The 19,118-nt window shown below is 36.8% G+C and overlaps 1 protein-coding gene and 1 non-coding gene across 6 annotated transcripts in view; both read left to right on the forward strand.

Annotated features, from left to right (window-relative positions):
• NSRP1 (nuclear speckle splicing regulatory protein 1) overlaps positions 1 to 12,476 on the forward strand; it is a 66,697-nt gene extending 54,221 nt beyond the window's left edge. For 3 of the 5 annotated variants that reach the window (XM_059997251.1, XM_059997252.1, XM_059997249.1), the window contains 4 exons: positions 6,683 to 6,811; positions 7,702 to 7,909; positions 8,663 to 8,771; positions 10,717 to 12,475. In XM_059997251.1, the coding sequence (XP_059853234.1) occupies positions 6,683 to 6,811; positions 7,702 to 7,909; positions 8,663 to 8,771; positions 10,717 to 11,773 (1,503 nt within the window). In that variant the 3' untranslated portion in view covers positions 11,774 to 12,475. Of the gene's footprint in view, positions 1 to 6,682; positions 6,812 to 7,701; positions 7,910 to 8,662; positions 8,772 to 10,716 lie in introns of all 5 variants that reach the window. The other 2 variants (XM_059997248.1, XM_059997250.1) reach the window with 2 other exon arrangements.
• Positions 2,438 to 2,576, forward strand: LOC132415585 (U4 spliceosomal RNA). The gene has a single exon (XR_009517310.1). It is a non-coding gene; the product is annotated as a U4 spliceosomal RNA (small nuclear RNA).
• Positions 12,477 to 19,118: the final 6,642 nt, after the last annotated feature.

Raw genomic sequence — 19,118 nt, forward strand, 5'->3', positions numbered from 1 at the left:
ATTGTTGACACGTAAAAACCTGAGAATATCAGGTCAGTTCTTTGAATAATTTATACTATCCACCCTATCACTTAAAAGAATCACTTTTATGTTCCACATTGCATTAGGCAATGTACCAATTAAAGAAAAAGTTAAAATGTGTACTTTCTGTACCTCAGGAACTTACAAGTTGGGACAAGAGGCTAAGATTTGTGAAATAATTAGAAAATAATAACATCAGGAGTATTCTTAGGAACTATATATTGCAGTACAGAATGTGCCATCAGACTTCAAAAGAAAGACCTAATTGGGGGTAAAAGCCCTCAGAGATGGTCTCGTTTAAGAGGTAGGGGGTGAGCTGGCCTGAAACTCTAGATAAGATTTTGATGGCCTGAAAGCAGGAGGAGGAACATTAAAGTATTTCCCCAGAGAGGACCTACAAACAGCCAGAAAACAATTAACAAGTTGGCAATAAGTACATACATATCAGTAATTACTTTAAAGGTAAATGGACCAAATTCTCCAATCAAAAGACATAGAATGGCTGCATGGGTAAAAAAACAAGACTCATCTATGTACTGTATACAAGAGGCTTACCACAGATGTAGGGACACACACAGACTGAAAGTGAAGGGATGGAAAAAGATATTTCATGCAAATGGAAACTAAAAGAAAGGTGGGGATACCAATATCAGACAAAATATACTTTAAGACAAAGACTTTAATAAAAGACAGAGATGGGTATTACATAATGATATAGGGATCAGTCCAACAAAAGATATAACACTTGTAAATTTTTGTGCACCCAACATAGGAGCACCTAAATATATAAAGCAAATATTAACAGACCTAAAGGGAGAAATTGACAGCAATACAATAATAGCAGGGGACTTTAATACCCCACTTATATCAATGGGTAGATCATCCAGACAGAAAATCAATAAGGAAACATTGGCCTTAAATGACACATTACACCAGATGGACTTAATAGATAGGTACAGAATATTCCATCCAAAAGCAACAGAATACATTCTTCCCAAGTGCTCATGGACCGTTCTCTAGGATAGAACATATGCTAGGCCACAACACAAGTCTTAATCAATTTAAAAAGATTGAAATCATATCAAGCATCATTCCAACCACAGTGGTATGAAATTAGAAATTACAAGGAGAAAGCTGGAAAAATCACAAATATGTGGAGATTAAACAACATGCTACTGAGCAACCAATAGGGCAGTGAAGATATCAAAGGAGAAACAAAAAATACCTTGAGGTAAAAGACTGGAAATACAGCATACCGTAATCTGTGGAATACAACAAAAACAGTTCTAAGATGGGTGTTTAAAGCAATACAGGCCTGCCTCAAGAAACAAAATTCTGAAATCTAAAAGAACTAGAACAAATGAAGCCCAAAGCGGAAGGAAGGCAATAGTAAAAATTAGAGCAGAAATAGGCACTAAGGGACTTCCCTGGTGGTGCAGTGGTTAAGAATCCACCTACCAATGTAGGGGACACGGGTTTGAGCCCTGGTCTGGGAAGATCCCACATGCCACAGAGCAACTGAGCCTGTGCACCACAACTACTGACCCTGTGCTCTAGAGCCCGTGAGCCACAGCTACTGAAGCCTGCGTGCCTAGAGCCCATGCTCTGCAACAAGAGAAGCTACTGCAATGAGAAGCCCACGCACAATGAAGAGTAGCCCCTGCTCGCCACAACTAGAGAAAGCCCGTGTGCAGCAATGAAGACCCAACACAGCCAAAAAAAAATAAATAATAAAAATTTATTTTAAAAGGCTTCCCTGGTGGCGCAGTGGTTGAGAGTCCGCCTGCCAATGCAGGGGACACGGGTTCGTGCCCCGGTCTGGGAGGATCCCACATGCCGCAGAGCGGCTGGGCCTGTGAGCCATGGCCGCTGAGCCTGCGCGTCCGGAGCCTGTGCTCCGCAACGGGAGAGGCCACAACAGTGAGAGGCCGCGTACCGCAAAAAATAAATAAATAAATAAATAAAATAAAAAAAAGAAGTAGTCACTAAAAAGACAATAGAGAAGATCAGTGAACTGAAGAGCTGGTTCTTTGAAGAGATAAAATTGACAGACCTTTAGTTAGGCTCACTAAGAAAAAGAGAGGGCTCAAATAAATAAAATCAGAAATGAAAGAGGAGAAATTACAACTGATACCAAAGAAATACAGAGGAGTGTAAGAAAATGAAAAATTATATTCCAACAAATTGGACAACCTAGAAGAACTGGATAAATTCCTAGAAACATACAATCTTCCAAGACTGAATCATGAGAAAATAGAAAATCTGAATAGACTGATTACTAGTAAGGAGTTCAATCAGTAATCAACTCCCAGCAAACAAAAGTCCAGGACCAGGCTTCACTGGTGAATTCTACCAAATATTTAAAGAAGATTTAATACCAATCCTTCTCAAACTCTTTTAGAAAACAGAAGAGGGGGGACTTGTGCAGTGGCAGTATCATAGCCAATGGGGTTTATCCGAGGTGTGATATTGCTAATTGAAAACTTTTCCCCATACCCTTCCATGACGACTTGAAATATAGTCGGCACTGGCAATTTTGACAGTCTCTGCAGAGACTGCATAATAAAATTTAAAAAAAAAGAAGGAGGGAACTCTTCCAGACTTATTTTTTGTGAGCAGCATTATTCTGATACCAAAACCAGTCAAGGACCCCACAAGAAAAGAAAATTATGGACCAGTATCCCTGATAAACATAGATGCAAAAATCCTCACCAAAATATTAGCAAACCAAATTCAATAATACATTAAAAGGAGCATATGTCATAATCAAGTGGGATTTATTCCAAGGATATCAGGATATTTTAACACCCACAAATCAATCAATGTAATACACCACATTAATAAAATGAAGGACAGAAATCAATGATTATCTCAATAGATGCAGAAAAAGCATTTGTTGAAATGCAGCATTACATTTTTGATGAAAACTCTCAACAAAGTGGATATGCATGGAGCATACCTCAACATAGTAAAGTTCATATATGACAAGCCAACCACTAGCATCATACTTAATGGTGAAAAGCTGAAACCTTTTCCCTTAAAATCAGGAAGAAGACAAGGATGCACTCTTGCCACTTCTATTCAACATGGTATTGGAAGTCCTAGCCACAGCAGTTAGGCAAGAAAAAGAAATAAAAGTCATCCAAATTGGAAAGGAAGAAGTAAAACTATTAATATTTGCAAATGACATGATTTTATATATGGAAAACTATAAAGACTCTGCCAAAAAAACTGTTAGAATTAATAAATGAGTTCAGTAAAGTTGCAGGATACAAAATTAATATACAGAAATCTGTTGTTTTTATATACTATCAATGAACTATCAAAAATAAAAATTATGAAAACAATCTCATTTACAGTTGCATCAAAGAGAATAAAATTCTAGGAATAAATTTAGCCAAAGAGGTGAAAGACCTGTACATGGCAAACCATAAGACATTGATGAAAGAAATTGAAGAAGACAAAAATAAATGGAAAGATTCCATGCTCATGAATTGGAAGACTTAATTTTGATTAAATGTTCATATTACCCAAAGCAGTGTACAGATTTAGTGCATTCCCTTTCAAAATTCTAAGGGCATTTTTGATAGAAATGGAACAATCCATCCTAAAATTTGTGTGGAACCATGAAGATTTCGACTAGCCAAAACAATCTGGAGAAAGAACAACAAAACAAGAAGTGTCACACTCCCTGATTTCAAACTATATTGCAAAGCTATAGTAATCAAAACAATATGGTATTGGCATAAAAACAGACACATAGGTCATGGGACAGAATAGAGAGCCCATAAATAAACCCATGCATATACAGTCAATCAATTTATGATAAAGGAGGGAAGAATGTACAATGGGGAAAGGACAGTCTCTTCAACACATTGTATTGGGAACACTGGACAGCCACATGTGACAGAATGAAACTGGACCGCTAGTGTACAGCATGCACAAAAATTAACTCAAAATGGATTAAAGACTTGAGTGTAAGACCTGAAACCATAAAACTTGCAGAAGAAAACAGGTGGTAAGTTTCTTGATATTGTTCTTGGTGATATTTTTTTGATCTGACTCCAAAGGCAATGAGCACAAAAGCAAAAATAAACAAATGAAACTACGTCAAACTAAAAAGCTCTACACAGCGAAGGAAACCATCAACAGAATAAAAGGCATGCTACTGAACATGAGAAGATGCTTGCTAGTCATATATCTGATAAAGGGTTGATATCCAAAATACATAAAGAACTCATACAGCTCAAAAACAAAAAACAATCCAATTAAAAATGGGCAGATACATGTATAGCTGATAAACTTTGCTGTATAGCAGAAACTTACGCAACGTAAATCAACTATACTCCAATAAAAATTAATTTAAGAAAAAGGAAAAAAAAATGGGCAGAGTATCTAAGTAGACATTTTTCCAGAGAAGACATACAGATGGCCAACAAGCACTTGAAAAGATGTTCAACAGCACTAATCATCAGGGAACTAATAATCAAAACCACAATGAGATATCACATCACACCTGTCAGAATGACTTATGAAAAAGACAACATATAACAAGTGTTGGCAAAGATGTGGAGAAAAGGGAACCCTCATATACTGTTGGTGGGAACGTAAATTGGTACAGCCAGTATGGAAGATGGTATCGAGCTTCCTCAGAAATTAAAGGTAGAGCTACCATATGATCTAGCAATTCCACCTCTGTGTATTTATCCAAAGAAAATGAAAATATTAATTCAAAAAGATACATGCACCCGTGTGTTTGTTGCAGCATTATTTATAATGGCCAGGATATGGTAACAACCTAAGGGTCCATTGACGGGTGAATGGATAAAATATTCCATGCCACACAAATGGAATATTACTCAGCCATAAAAAAATACAAAGAAATCTTGCCATTTGCAACAACATTGATGGACCTTGAGGGTATCGTGCTAAGTGAAATAAGTCAGAGAAAGACAAATACCATATGATTTCACTTATATGTGGAATCTAAAAAACAAAATGATCAAACAAAACAAAACTCATAGAGAAAAGATTTATGGTTGCCAGAGAGGAGGGGGATGGGGGGGTTGGTGAAATCAATGAAGGGGATCAAGAAATACAAAATTCAGGGCTTCCCTGGTGGCGCAGTGGTTGGGAGTCTGCCTGCCAATGCAGGGGACATGGGTTTGAGCCCTGGTCCAGGAAGATCCCACATGCCGTAGAGCAACTAAGCCCATGCACCACAGCTACTGGGCCTGTGCTCTGGAGCCTGCAAGCCACAACTGCTGAGGCCCACGCACCTGGAGCCTGTGCTCCACAATGGGAGAAGCCACTGCAGTGAGAAGCCTGTGTACTGCAGCGGAGAGTGGCCCCTGCTCACTGCAACTAGAGAAAGCCCGCGCAGGAACAAGGACCCAACGCGGCCAAAAATAAATAAAATAAATTTATTTTTTAAAAAAGAAAAAGAAATACAAAATTCAAGTTATAAAGTAAGTCATGGCGATGTAATGTACAGCATGGTGACTGTAGTCAGTAATACTGTATTCAATTTGAAAATTGCTAGGGAAGTAAATCTTAGAAGTTTTTATCATGAGGGGAAAAATTTTTTTTTTGGTGACTTTGTATGGTGACAGATGGTAACTAGACTTACTGTGGTGATCATTTCACAATGTATACAAATGTCAAATCATAATGTAAGTTATACTTCAATGAAAATAAATAAGTATTTCCTTATAATTATTATTATTTTTTTTTTTTTGGCTGCGTTGGGTCTTCTTCGTTGCTGTGCACGGGCTTTCTCTAGTTGTGGCAAGTGGGGGCTACTCTTCGTTGCAATACATAGGCTTCTCACTGCGGTGGCTTCTCTTGTTGCGGAGCACAGGCTCTAGGTGTGGGCTTCAATAGTACCAGCACGCGGGCTCCGTAGTTGTGGCCTGTGAGCCCTAGAGTGTGTGGGCTTCAGTAGTTGAGGTGCGTGGGCTCAGTAGTTGTGGCGCGTGGGCTCTAGGGCGTGTAGACTTCAGTAGTTGTGGTGCACAGGCTCTAGAGCGCAGGCTCAGTAGTTGTGGCTCACAGGCTTAGTTGCTCCGTGGCATGTGGGATTTTCCTAGACCAGGGATTGAACCTGTGTCCCCTGCATTGGCAGGTGGATTCTTAACCACTGTGCCAGCAGAGAAGTCCGTATTAAAATATTTTTATGAAAAACGTATCAGAGACAAAATTTTTTTTAAACTACTTGTATTTCTGTAGTGAATATACTGCTTATTTTAAATTCTGAAGGTGACATCTCTAAAAGTAAAGTATTTTTCAATTACCAAAAAAAAAAAAGTATTTCCTACCATTTGAAACTTGAACATTTTATTTGGTAACACAAGTAAAAATGATATGAAGTTTAATATGTAATATAGGCATCTCAAAATTAAGGTTAGGTGTTTCTAAGTCATACCCTGGTCCTTTTGTAGATAATTCTATTTATGTACAAGTGAATAGATAATAATGTTTACTGAACACTTAACTCTCTGTCAGGCTCTATTCTAAGTGCTTTAAGTTTAAAATGTGATTGATACAATTTTTATGATATATTTCTGATTTATGATCCTGTCTCAAAAGGATTACTTAGACTTTTTGTAGTATCTATTAGTTGGCTCATATTTTTGAAACATGTTCAATATTTTCTTTAAAGACCAAACTGGAAATCCAAAAGGCCCTTGCAGAAGATTCTACTGTATATGAATATGACAGTATTTATGATGAAATGAAGAAAAAAAAGGAAGAAAGTAATCCAAAATTGCTTTTGGGAAAAGACCGAAAGGTTTGTAGCTGAAAATACAAAGTTTCTTTGACCTTGACCTGCATTTTGTAACTTACTCTTATTTCAACATGAGAATGATCTGAGAAAAAGCTTTTAGATATTTGAAGTGTGAAGAGCCCCTAGTTCCAGATAGTATGGATTTGATTGAGAACCTAGGAAACTATATATTTAGTATCCTAACAGGAGCAAGAGAATTATCTAACAATTTTATAAATTTTGGATTTTTGCTTTAAAACTTTTACAGATTATTTTTTGAAAGTTTTTCCTAAGAAAGTCTTTGTACTGCTGCTTCTCCTGTTCATGTTTGTGTCTTATAACTTTTTATTGCTTCCTAGCTGGTAACTGAATCATCTGAGTGTAACATGGTCATATTTTTAGTTTGAAAAAACAAGTTAGGGTGTGGAGATTGAATGAAATAAGTTCAAATTTTCTATCACTCTTATTCTTTCACAAAGCACAGACTGGTATTTAAGGATCTTTACATCTTACAGTATCTACAGATAAAGTGGTGCTCTAAAATGATATTAAAGCTGCTATTTTAAATGATTGTATTTCAACTAATGTGAAAAATTAGTCAGAAGCCTTCCTATTCACGTATCTGTTGAAGTAAGACAATACCGTTTTGTAAAAAGGGAGAGAAAAACAGTGGGAAAATGACCTATTTAGCTTGAGATATTTTTTAAATGCCATTTTGAATAATTTTTTGTTTTTATACTTAAATTTCTATTGAGAAGAATTTTATTATCTTGCTAGTAAATTTATATTGAATTTTGAGAAGTTGACAGTCCTATTTATTTGCATTTCTATAGTAATAAATTCATGATAAAAATCGAATATTAGCAGTTAATTATCTTTGACTCTTTCCTAAATAATCTTATTTTTACCCCCAGCCCAAGTACATTCACAACTTACTAAAAGCAGTTGAGATCAGAAAAAAGGAACAGGAAAAAAGAATGGAAAAGAAAATACAAAGAGAACGAGAAATGGAAAAGGGAGAATTTGATGATAAAGAGGCATTTGTAACATCTGCTTATAAGAAAAAACTGCAAGAGAGAGCTGAAGAGGAAGAAAGAGAAAGGAGGGCTGCTGCACTTGAAGGTGAAATGGAAGAGGGAGAGGAGTAGCAGGAAACAAACAGGAGAGTTCTGCCCTGTGGTTAACCATTTGCTCATCACTGAACTTTTAGATTATAATGTTGTCATAATTTATGTATATGAATGCAGGGTACAAGATATATGATGTTATGTATATTATAAAACAGGAGATTTTAACTAAAAACACAGTTGCACTCTTAGTAACTATTACTTCTACTGAACTTTTCAATTACATCTCACTTTGTTGCTTAAAACTATGATTATCACAAGTCATTGCCTTAGAAAATGATTTCAAATGTAAAAACATTAATTACAAGGCATGGAAAGCATGACATTTGTCAAAAGCAGTATAAACTGAGATTTAAATCCTAGTTATATTTCCTGGGATGAGAAAACTAGAGTAACATCACCCAAGGAGCATTAACTGGGCATTTACAAAAAGAATAACATTAATTCAAGAAAGAACAAAGATGTGCAGAGGCCAAAGAATACCTTAGTGCTTTACTTCATTGCTTCCTACTCGTGGTCGTTTCTCAAGGTCTAAGTAAAATGTGTACTTACAAATAGCTTAATTGGCAAGTGCTTCTCAACTTTAAGTGGAAGAAAACCAAATGTATAAGACTTGGTCTAAGCATGTACTATGTGTTCATCTAGAGCACCACTTCATACACTGTGTTACATACTCTATGCCTGTGAAACTGAACTGCATTTTGCCTTTTTGAATATATTATTCTCACTTTTGCTTTCATTCTCTTAGCACGTTTGGATGTAACCAAGCAGAGCGATCTCAGTGGATTTTATAGGCACCTATTAAATCAAGCAGTTGGTGAAGAGGAAGTACCTACATGCAGCTTTCGTGAAGCCAGGTGAGATGTGGCATATGGAATATTTAGAAGAAAGATACTGTTCCTGATTTTTGATTGTGGGATCATTTTAACTCTCTGGAAGTAGAGGATTGCAGTATTGCATATTGTGTTGTTAGCCAAACCTGACCTAATTGAATGAATAACTAGGGATTTACAGTTTTCTAATTAAAAAACTTTTAGTTCAAGTTTATTTTTATTTTACAGTAATTCTACACGCATGTTCAGATAGTATATAAAAAGAGAAGTGTATATATATATTTTTTAACATCTTTATTGGAGTATAATTGCTTTACAATGGTGTGGTAGTTTCTGCTTTATAACAAAGTGAATCAGCTATACGTATACATATATCCCCACATCTCCTCCCAAAAAGAGAAGTATATTTTTTCATAAATAGGACCTAGCCTCCATAAAACATAAGATTCACATAATCAAGGGCTTAGAAATACATTATCTAATATGTAGCCACTAGTTACATGTAGCTGTTTAAATTTAAATTATATTAAATCTAAAATTTTGGTCACAACAGTCACATTTCAAGTATTCCGTTGCCACATTTGGCTAGTGGCTACCATATTGGACAGCACAGATATATGGACATTACTATGTAGACATTTTTTTTTTTTCTGGCCTTGCTGCACAGCCTGTGGTATCTTAGTTCCCGAACCAGGGATTGAACCTGTCCCCGGCAGTGAAAGTGCTGAGTCCTAACCACTGGACCATCAGGGAATTTCCCATTTCTGTGGACATTTCTATTAATACTGGTCTAGAAAGTAAGGATTGGAGGATTTTTGAATAAAATTATAAAATATTATGGGGATGGTGAAATGATTATGGTGTAAGTTTATAGCTGAAGGTAAAATTTGTCTTAAACTTGTATCTAAGGAAATCATTTTTTGGAATAGAAACATTCAGATAAGAGGGTCTGAGTCTTTGTTGCTAGGGAAAGAGGAGATGCAGGAGAATGGAATTAAGGATGAAGAGAAGGGATTACACCCCAACTACTAGGTTTTGATTGTAAAATTGATGAGAATTATGAGTCTCAGAAAGCATATTTGAAGACTGAAATTTTTGAATGAAAAATAAGAGTTTCATCTGGAATTGTTGTGAGGCCAGCCGTGAAACTTCATAATGTCATATAGTAGTTGCAATTCCCAGAGTCTAATAATAGAATTCCTAACTATTAGTGAGTCCTTTAGCCAAGACACTTTTGCCAGCAATTGCTAGAGAACCATAGTTGTTGCTTTGTTTGTTTGGTAAGTGATTAGTGAGAATAAATGTGTAATGTAAATAAATTAACCATGCTTATTGGCTGGGAAAATGTAGGTGATGTAAACAGTGTTAATGTAACTGATCATAATAGCTGGATAGATTCTCATATTTCCATTTTGTTGTAAAAGATGCCAAGGGGTAGAGCAGGATGCTGGTGCCTTTTCAGTCATGAGAGGGATTATTTAGTGATACTTAGAATTAGGTTTTGTCACCATTTTGCTGTGAAAAAATTTATCGTTTTCTTCCAGGGCTATTTTTAAATATTTTTTAAAAATAAAATAAAAATCCAATAAAGCCACAACTTGAACCTCATGTTGTAAACTAGTACTTATCTTCAGAATATATCTTTTCCCAATTATTCTTTGTCTGTGCTTGGCAAAAATGAAGACCTTGCACACACCCCTGCCTGAAGGTTCTAGTGGTCCATACAGAAGGGCTGATTTTTACTTTTTCATTTCTACCAATATTGAAAATATTCGGAATGGTTAGAAAATACTAGTTTGCAGATGTTTACAAGGTAAATAGACAGCAGCACCTTTTCGAATTTGGGATAATCAGCAGGTTTATATAATGTAGGTGTATTGACTTAAGTACTGATGAACTTTATATGAACACTTCATTTATTTACTATAATTGATAATGTAGCATTTTCTGTTACATTATTTTTCTTAAGGTCTGGGATAAAAGAAGAGAAATCAAAGGGATATTCCGATGAAGTAAGTTCAGAAGACAGAACAACACCTCATGAGAACTGCATTCGCCAAACAGTTGTGAAAGTAGAGGAAAACCCAGATGCAGACAGTGACTTTGATGCTAAGAGCAGTGAGGATGATGAAATGGAAGAAGATAATAAAGTGAACTGCAGAAGGGAAAAGGGCACAGAGACCTTAAAAAATGACTCCAGGCATCACAGAAGTCATACCCACTCACGGTCATCTAGTGAAGAAAGAGAGCATGGTACCAAATACCACACAAAAAGTTCCAAGTCAAGAGGACATGAGAAAAGGGAAGATCAGCACCAAGAGAGACAATCCAGGGAGGACAACTATTACACTGATTACCAAAAAGAAAAGAAGGATTCCCATAGGCACAGAGAGGCCAGTTACAGAGATTCACACTGGAAGAGGCATGAACAAGAAGATAGACTGAGGGGAAGAGACCAGAGAGAAAGAAATGATAGGGAATGGAAAAGGGAGAAAGACAGGGAGAAATACCCCTCAAGAGAACAAGAAAGAGACAGACAACGAAATGATTATGACCAACACATTGAGAAAGGAGGAGAGAAGGAAGAGAAAAGCAAAGAAAAGGAAGAGCATATGAAAGCAAGGAAAGAAAGATATGAAAACAGTGATAAATACAGAGATAGAGAAAAGCGAGAAGTAAGTGTTCAATCTTCAGAAAGAAATCAAGAAAGAAAGGAAAGCCCAAATTCTAGGGCAAAGGATAGGTTTCTTAACCAGGAAAGAGCCAATAAAATGAGAAACATGGAAAAGGACAAAGAAAGAAACCCAGAGAAACCCTCTAGTTCTGAAACATCACTGGGAGCAAAACACAGATTCACAGAGAAATGCCAAGGGACTGGCAAAGAACAAGAGACGCCACACGAGACAGTGAACAAGTTTGCAAAGCGGAGCAACGAAGAAACTGTAATGTCAGCGAGAGACAGATACTTGGCCCGGCAAATGGCACGGGTTAATGCAAAGACATATATTGAGAAAGAAGATGATTGATAACTGCCCCAATAGGAAGACCTATGGAAACACAGAAAATTATAATTCCTGGAAAATGTTGAGTGAACACATAAAGGAGTGTGTTAACAGTGGTTGGGAGGGTATTTTAAAATATATTTTCAAAATTCATTTTTGGTTTAGGTTTAAGTCAGAAGTCAGTCCTTTTATCTTGAATGTTTAACTAAATTAGTATATAATATTTACTTATCAATACCACATTCTTGGTTATAGTCAAACAACCTAAAGAGAGTGCTGAATCCCCGTAGGTACTTAATGAGGAAAATTGGCTCCACTACAACCATTAAAAAATAATTTAAATAACTCTTCTATGTTGCATTTGTTGCAGGAGCTGTTTGTTTTATAAATGTCATGTTTCAGATAAAAATATGTGGATTTGAACAGAGAATATTGTTTTACTTTATGTTCTAAAATTTGTATTAAAGTGTAAAATACAGATCACACATCTTGTCTAAGTTTTTTAGCCCACAACATACTCACTTAAATGAAAATAAAAATAGTGATATATTTGCATGTTTAATTGAAGCTTATATTTTATTTTAAAAATAATGTCATTCCTGTCATGCTGTAATTCCTCTTTTTTTAATTAAAAATCACTTTAATTCTGAAACCCTAGCAAGTTAGTAAATTGGTTATGTGTATAAATCAGTTTTAGCTGAGGGTGAAAAGATGGAGATACCAGCCTAAAGAAATTACCTAAGATCCAGGTGGCCTGTTTATGAACATGTCTTGTTTAATATACTCTAAAAAATATAGTACATCTTATTAGAGTTTCTATTTATATATCAAAATAAAACTAAAATTTCTGTACTAAGTCTTTGAAACTTAACCATTTGAAGTTATAAACTGTAAATAATTTATTCATGTGAAAAGGATGAATCATACGGAGAAAACAGTTCTCTTAACAGTCTTCCCATTAAGAAAGTGCTATTTTTATCTCTCATACTTCATGAAGAGTTACCACATTGTCTTATTTTAGAAGGATAAACGTAGTTTAGTAAGAATATTGTCTTTAAGAAAATATATATAAAAGATCAAATTTAGCATTCATAAATCATTTTGTTATACTTTTTAAACCAGAAAGGAAAAGTAGCAAGAAAGCTAATGCCTGTATCTCTTGACTGACATATTAAATATCAGTTACACCCTAATAATTTAAAATATATCAGTGACAGGGACAAACACTTCAAAAGCACTGACTTTGTGTACACAGAGGGGTGTAGTATAATGTAACTGTGAAAGAATTAGGGTGAGATCATGGAAGACCATGAGTGACAGGCTAAAAATCTTCAACTTTGGTGGAGAATTGGATTCCTTTGTTAGGGTTGTCATACTAAAGCCATATATTGGGAAGGTTTCATTTGACTGTAGTATGCAAGATAAAGCCTAGGAGAAAGAGACTGGAGGTGGAGAGATCTGATAAGAAACTGTTGATTTCCCTCTCCCAGTAATTCAGAGACTCAAAGCAGCATGGATGGTTTAGATAGGAAAAGTTACATATTTAAAAAACAAAATTATTTAAGTGTAATTGATTTACATTATTGTGTTTCAGGTATATAGCATAGTGATTCAGTTTTTTTTTTTAGATTCTATTATAGGTTATTAGAAGATACTGAATGTAATTCCCTGTGCTATATAGTAAAGACTTATTGCTTATTTATTTTATGTACAGTAGTTTGTATCTGTTAATCCTATACTCTTAATTTGTCCCTCCTGTCCTCCCTCTCCCCTTTGGAAGCCATAAGCTTGTTTTCTAGGTCTATGAGTCTTTCTGTTTTGTATACAGATTAATTTGAATTATTTTTTAGAGTCTACATATAAGTGATACAGTATTTGTCTTTCTCTGACTTCACTAAGCATGTTCTTCTCTTGGTCCACCCATGTTGCTGCAAATGGCAATATTTTATTCTTTTTTATGGCTGAGTAATATTCCACTGAGTATATATACCACATCTTCTTAAGCCAGCCTGTTGATGGGCACTTGAGTTGTTTCCATGTCTTGGCTATTGTAAATAGTGTTATGAACATTGGGGTGCATGTATCTTTTCCAAGTAGAGTTTTTGTTTTTTTCTGGGTATGTACCCAGGAGTGGGATTGCTGGATCATGTGATAGCTCTGTTACATAATACTTTTATTAACCAAGTTTGACATAACTCAGGGAGAAACTGCAAATTAAGGATTTCTTCTCTCTCCTTCCTCAGATGTACAGATGTTTTTGCCTCTTTGGCATTCACTCCCCCATTTCTGAGAATAGTGCCTTGATTTTCACTTGGGAAAGTACCCTTCAGTACTCTTAGTCCAGTGTTTCAAATGGGGCTGTAAGAGCTCCAGGAAGGTATGTGACTCAAGATCGGCCAATTCTGAGACTTGTCATAACTTAAAGTGATGTTTTCCAGTAGAATTCTGGACTGTGAAGATGAAGTAATTCCAGAGTTACATGGGAAAATGAGTGCCTGACTGCCTGACAGAATAAAGCCCACACAAAAGAAAACAAATGAGAGGTGAGAAGGACAAAGATCTGATGATTGCTTTTGAAACTTTGGCTCTAGTAGATCATATTTCGATGTTTAAACCAGTATTTTTCTCTTGGGCCGATTGGATTTGGATTTCTACCAAAAAAGCCCTATTTGACACAAAAAGGTTCCACCTCTGATAAGTCTGTGCCAAAAATCACCAGAATATTCTTAGTAAGCTTTTAAAAATTGTAGGATAACAAAGAAAAGTCCATATATCATTAGTACATAATTTAATGGATTTACACAGTGAACATACCCAGTTCAAAAAGAGACCATTACCTGCCCCACAGAAGCTCCCCTCAAACCATTTCCCAGCGTACTCCCTGCCTTTAACACCATAGATTAATTTTGCTTGTTTTCTTGATTGTATAATATTTATCCATCTACTGTTGATGGCCATTGAGTTATTTCCATTTGGGGGTTATTATGAATAATGCTTCTAGGAACATTCTTACATTTGTCTTCTAGTATGTACATATATATGTTTTGATTGGGTAGGTCCTAGGAATGGAATTGCTGATCCATAGGGTAAGTATATGTTCATGATAATAGGTAATGTCAGTTTTCCAAAATAAACTCCAATGTATGAGAGTTACAGTTGCTTCACATTCTTGCTTACACTTGGAATTGTTTAACCTTTGTCTTTTTGTTCTTTAATTTGAGCCGTTCTGGTGGGTGTGATGGTATCTCATGGTTTTATTTTGGGGTTCCCTGATGACTTTCATATTTATTAGCATTTTGATATCATTTTTGAAGTATCTGTTTCTTTTGCCTATTGTTTTTTAATTTTATTTATTTTTGGCTGCGCTGGGTCTTTGTTGCTGCGTGTAGGCTTTCTCTAGCTGCGGCGAGTGGGGGCTACTCTTCGTCGTGGTGCGCAGGCTTCTCATTGCAGTGGCTTCTCTTGTTGCAGAGCATGGGCTCTGTGCGCAGGCTTCAGTAGTTGTGGCGCACGGACTTAGTTGCTCTGCGGCCTGTGGGATCTTCCCGGACCAGGGCTTGAACCCGTGTCCCCTGCATTGGCAGGTGGATTCTTAACCACTGTGCCACCAGGGAAGTCCTGCCTAATTTTTTTTTTTTTTTTTTTTGCGGTACACGGGCCTCTCACTGTTGTGGCCTCTCCCGTTGCGGAGCAACAGGCTCCGGGCGCGCAGACTCAGCGGCCATGGCTCACAGGCTTAGCCGGTCCGCGGCATGTGGGATCTTCCCGGACCGGGGCACGAACCCGTGTCCCCTGCATCGGCAGGTGGACTCCCAACCACTGCGCCACCAGGGAAGCCCCTGGCAATAGTTTTTTGACCTGGGTGGTAGTTACTTGGCTGTTCACTCTATCAATTGTAAATGTGTTTTATATATTATTCTGTATGCATAAGATATCTCACAGTAAGCATTTTTGTAATTTAAGATTTTTAATATATGAATGGAGGAATGTTGGCCATGCTGGTTAATCTTAGTCATTTCTATAGGAAGAATATGTAGATGTTGATTAGTCAAATGGCTTATGCACAGGGCAGCAGTTCTTTGATAACGAATTATTTGGACCAGTATAAACAAGGGGTTCATTATATTTGTTGCTAGATACGTGTTCTTTTAAATATATGAGGTCTAAAATACTGTACTTAAAAGAAATTATCATGAATTGGTAAACAGCTGTTCCTGTGATTCAGTGTCTTTAATTTTCCTTCTCCCTCCCCTTGTTTACTCCTGTTCCAATCATACCAATTACACAATGCTGTTTCAAGGTAACCGTGCCTTCTCACATACTAATCGCTTTGCCTGGAAAGTCATGTTTCTGCCTAACTCCTTATTTTTAAAACTGGAGTGTGATTGCCTCCAGAAAACCTCTTATAATACCTTTCTTTGTTTCAGCCACACCTCTGTTTCCTTTTAATTCTGTGGGTAATACCATCACAACATTATGGTATAATGATTGTATGTTAGTTGTTTGAAGGCAAAGATCTGGTCTCAACTTTGTATGCCCAGTACCTACTATAATAGCTGGCATGAGTGAACGTTTAGAAAAGTTTTTACTTCATTGTTTTAACTTCATTTACTTTAATATCTGTTAAGTATTTCTTAAAATTAGAATTTTAAAACAAGGATGAACTTAGAAATCATCTATGACCCCTCGAATTTAAAATGTTTTTAAGATGGTATGACATCAGGTTTAATAGCTGAGATTTGGAAATCTTGGGTCCACCACTTGCTGCATAATCGTGGACAAATTAAGTTCTCTGAACTTTATTTTTTCCTTATTTGTAATATGAGGATAATAAAAGGGTCTCTTTCATAAGACTGATGTGAGGATTGCTTGAAACAATGTATGTAATGCTGTGCCTGACGTTAGCACACAGTAAATACTAGTGTGTATATATATCATATGTATATATATTGTGTGTATATATGTATATTATTACCCATGAGGAGATGGGGCCAGTAAAGTTGAGTGACTTAAATAAGGTTCCTTAGCTTGGTAGTGGATGACAAAGGACTTGAGCTTGTCTTCTCAATTCTATCTAGTTGCTCTTAACACAGGTGCAGAAAAGTTTTTTTGCTTTTGGTAAAATGTATGACATGAGCCATACTTACTATGGAGGGAAACTAGGCCAGACAACTGACATGAAGTATGCATTATTTTCATGTATTCAGCAAATTGGGGGCTATGTACCAGATGTGCTAGAGTCTTCTTAATTGTGTTAAGAAGACAAAGCCTTAAGAATCAAAGGAATACTAAGCAAGAAAGATTTTGGAAAAAGAGTTTAGAGATACACTTGAATACTGAAGTTTCTGTCTTGGGAGATGCTTTGTCCAAGCTTTGCCCATCCCACTATACTGCTAATCCCATTCCTCTCTCTGCCCCTTAAGAAAAGACTATGGGGTTCTTAGGCTATAATTGTAACAATTAATGAATGTAAACCGGTCCTCTTCCTTTTTCACCATCCCTTCCCTAACAATTCAATCCAAAAGCCATTAAGTGGGGCTGAGCAAGGTAAAGCTATCATGACCCAGAGCTGGGTGTCACTAAAACACAGTGAAGAGCATCGTGAAGGAGCAGCCCAAATGAATGTGAGGGGTAATCCATGCAGAAAGGAGGTCCATTCAGGATATCTGAGCCCAAGTGGTGGAGGGGGAGGCATCTGTGCAGTGGATGGTTTTGGTGACTGCCCACCAAGGGATGTCAGCTTGAGCACGGTGAGAAGGGCATTTGTACAGGGACAGTCCCAGCATAAGGTGTCAGAACCTGAATGGGGTAACAAGGGCTATGTAGGGCTTCCCTGGTGGCGCAGCGGTTGAGAGTCCGCCTGCCGATGTAGGGAACACGGGTTTGTGCCCCGGTCCGGGAGGATCCCATATGCCGTGGAGCGGCTGGGCCCGTGAGCCATGGCCCCTGAGCCTGTGCGTCCGGAGCCTGTGCTCCGCAACGGGAGAGGCCACAACAGTGAGAGGCCCGCATACCGGAAAAAAAAAAAGGGGAGGGGGGCTGTGTAGACGGCAGTGACAGCAGCAATGGAATATTGCTTACATTCAGGGATATTGATCAAAAGTAAATATATTTGTTATAATGGGAGCCAGGTTTCTCAATGCCCTAGAAGGAGTTATAAACATGAAGAGAGAAAATGAGAATGAACTTTGTAGTGTTGGTTTGGAACTGGAGCTACTGGTATAAACTCATATAGTTTTCAAGATTGAGAAATAATAATAGATGAAAATGTGTGTTTTTGTGCACACATGTGAGAAGACGGGATCAGTGACACTCCAATGAGCATACCTGGCATCTAGATCTCGGTTTCTAAATATATTCTTGGGTCCACCAGGACTTTCTAAATATATTCTTGGGTCCACCAGTCCAAGAAACCAGGACTTCTTGGAGAAATGGCTGTGGCAGAGAAAGTACAAGATGATACTGTAACATCTTACTCCAGAAGGTAAGGAAGTGAGTGTTCCAGGAATGATGGGGACATGTCAAAGGATACCGGAGCCAGCTTGAAAGGATTCTCACTGGCTAAATATGAAACCATTTGAGCATCAAAATGAATAATAATTGATTATAATCCATTGAATAAAATAAGAATCCGTAAAAAATGAAAGTTAGATGAGGAACAACAGTGTATTTGCACAGTCTCAGAGTAAACCCCCTACAAAATATTAATTACAAAAACAAAAGGAATTTTACTTGGTGGAAAGTCTGGCAGATACCACCTTAATGAAGTGATTCAAGTTAATATCACTAGTATGGGGACAAAAATTGAATCATACTCAACCTGATAGAATGTGCTGAGAACACAACATCATTCCTGTGATATTTCTGCCAAAAATGTATATTAGCTTGAATCTAATCATGAGTCAAGTATCAAATCAAATTGAGAGAAACTCTACAGAGTAACTAGCTTGTAATATTCAAGTGTCAAGTTCATGAAACAAGGAAAGTCTGGAAAACTGTTGCAGACTGAGGGAGACAAAAGAGACATGAACGTGTGGTTCTAGACTGGAACCTTTTGGTAAAAGGACATAATTGAATGGTGTCTGAGATTAGATGACAGTAATGTATCAATGTTACTTTCCTGATTTTGATGGTCCTATTGTGGTTATGTAGGAGATGTGCTTGTTTGTTGGAAACACATCCTTCATGATTTTCTTTTTTGAATTTAGCATCTGTATTTTGGCTTCTATGGATGATGTTTTTTTTTAGTTAAGACATTTTTTTAATCGATTTACAATGTTGTGTTGATTTCTGCTGTACAGCAAAGTGACTCAGTTATATATACATTCTTTTTTTTTTAATTATTTATTTTTGGCTGTGTTGGGTCTTC

Source organism: Delphinus delphis, chromosome 19 (assembly GCF_949987515.2).
Source record: "Delphinus delphis chromosome 19, mDelDel1.2, whole genome shotgun sequence".
Classification (NCBI taxonomy): domain Eukaryota; kingdom Metazoa; phylum Chordata; class Mammalia; order Artiodactyla; family Delphinidae; genus Delphinus; species Delphinus delphis.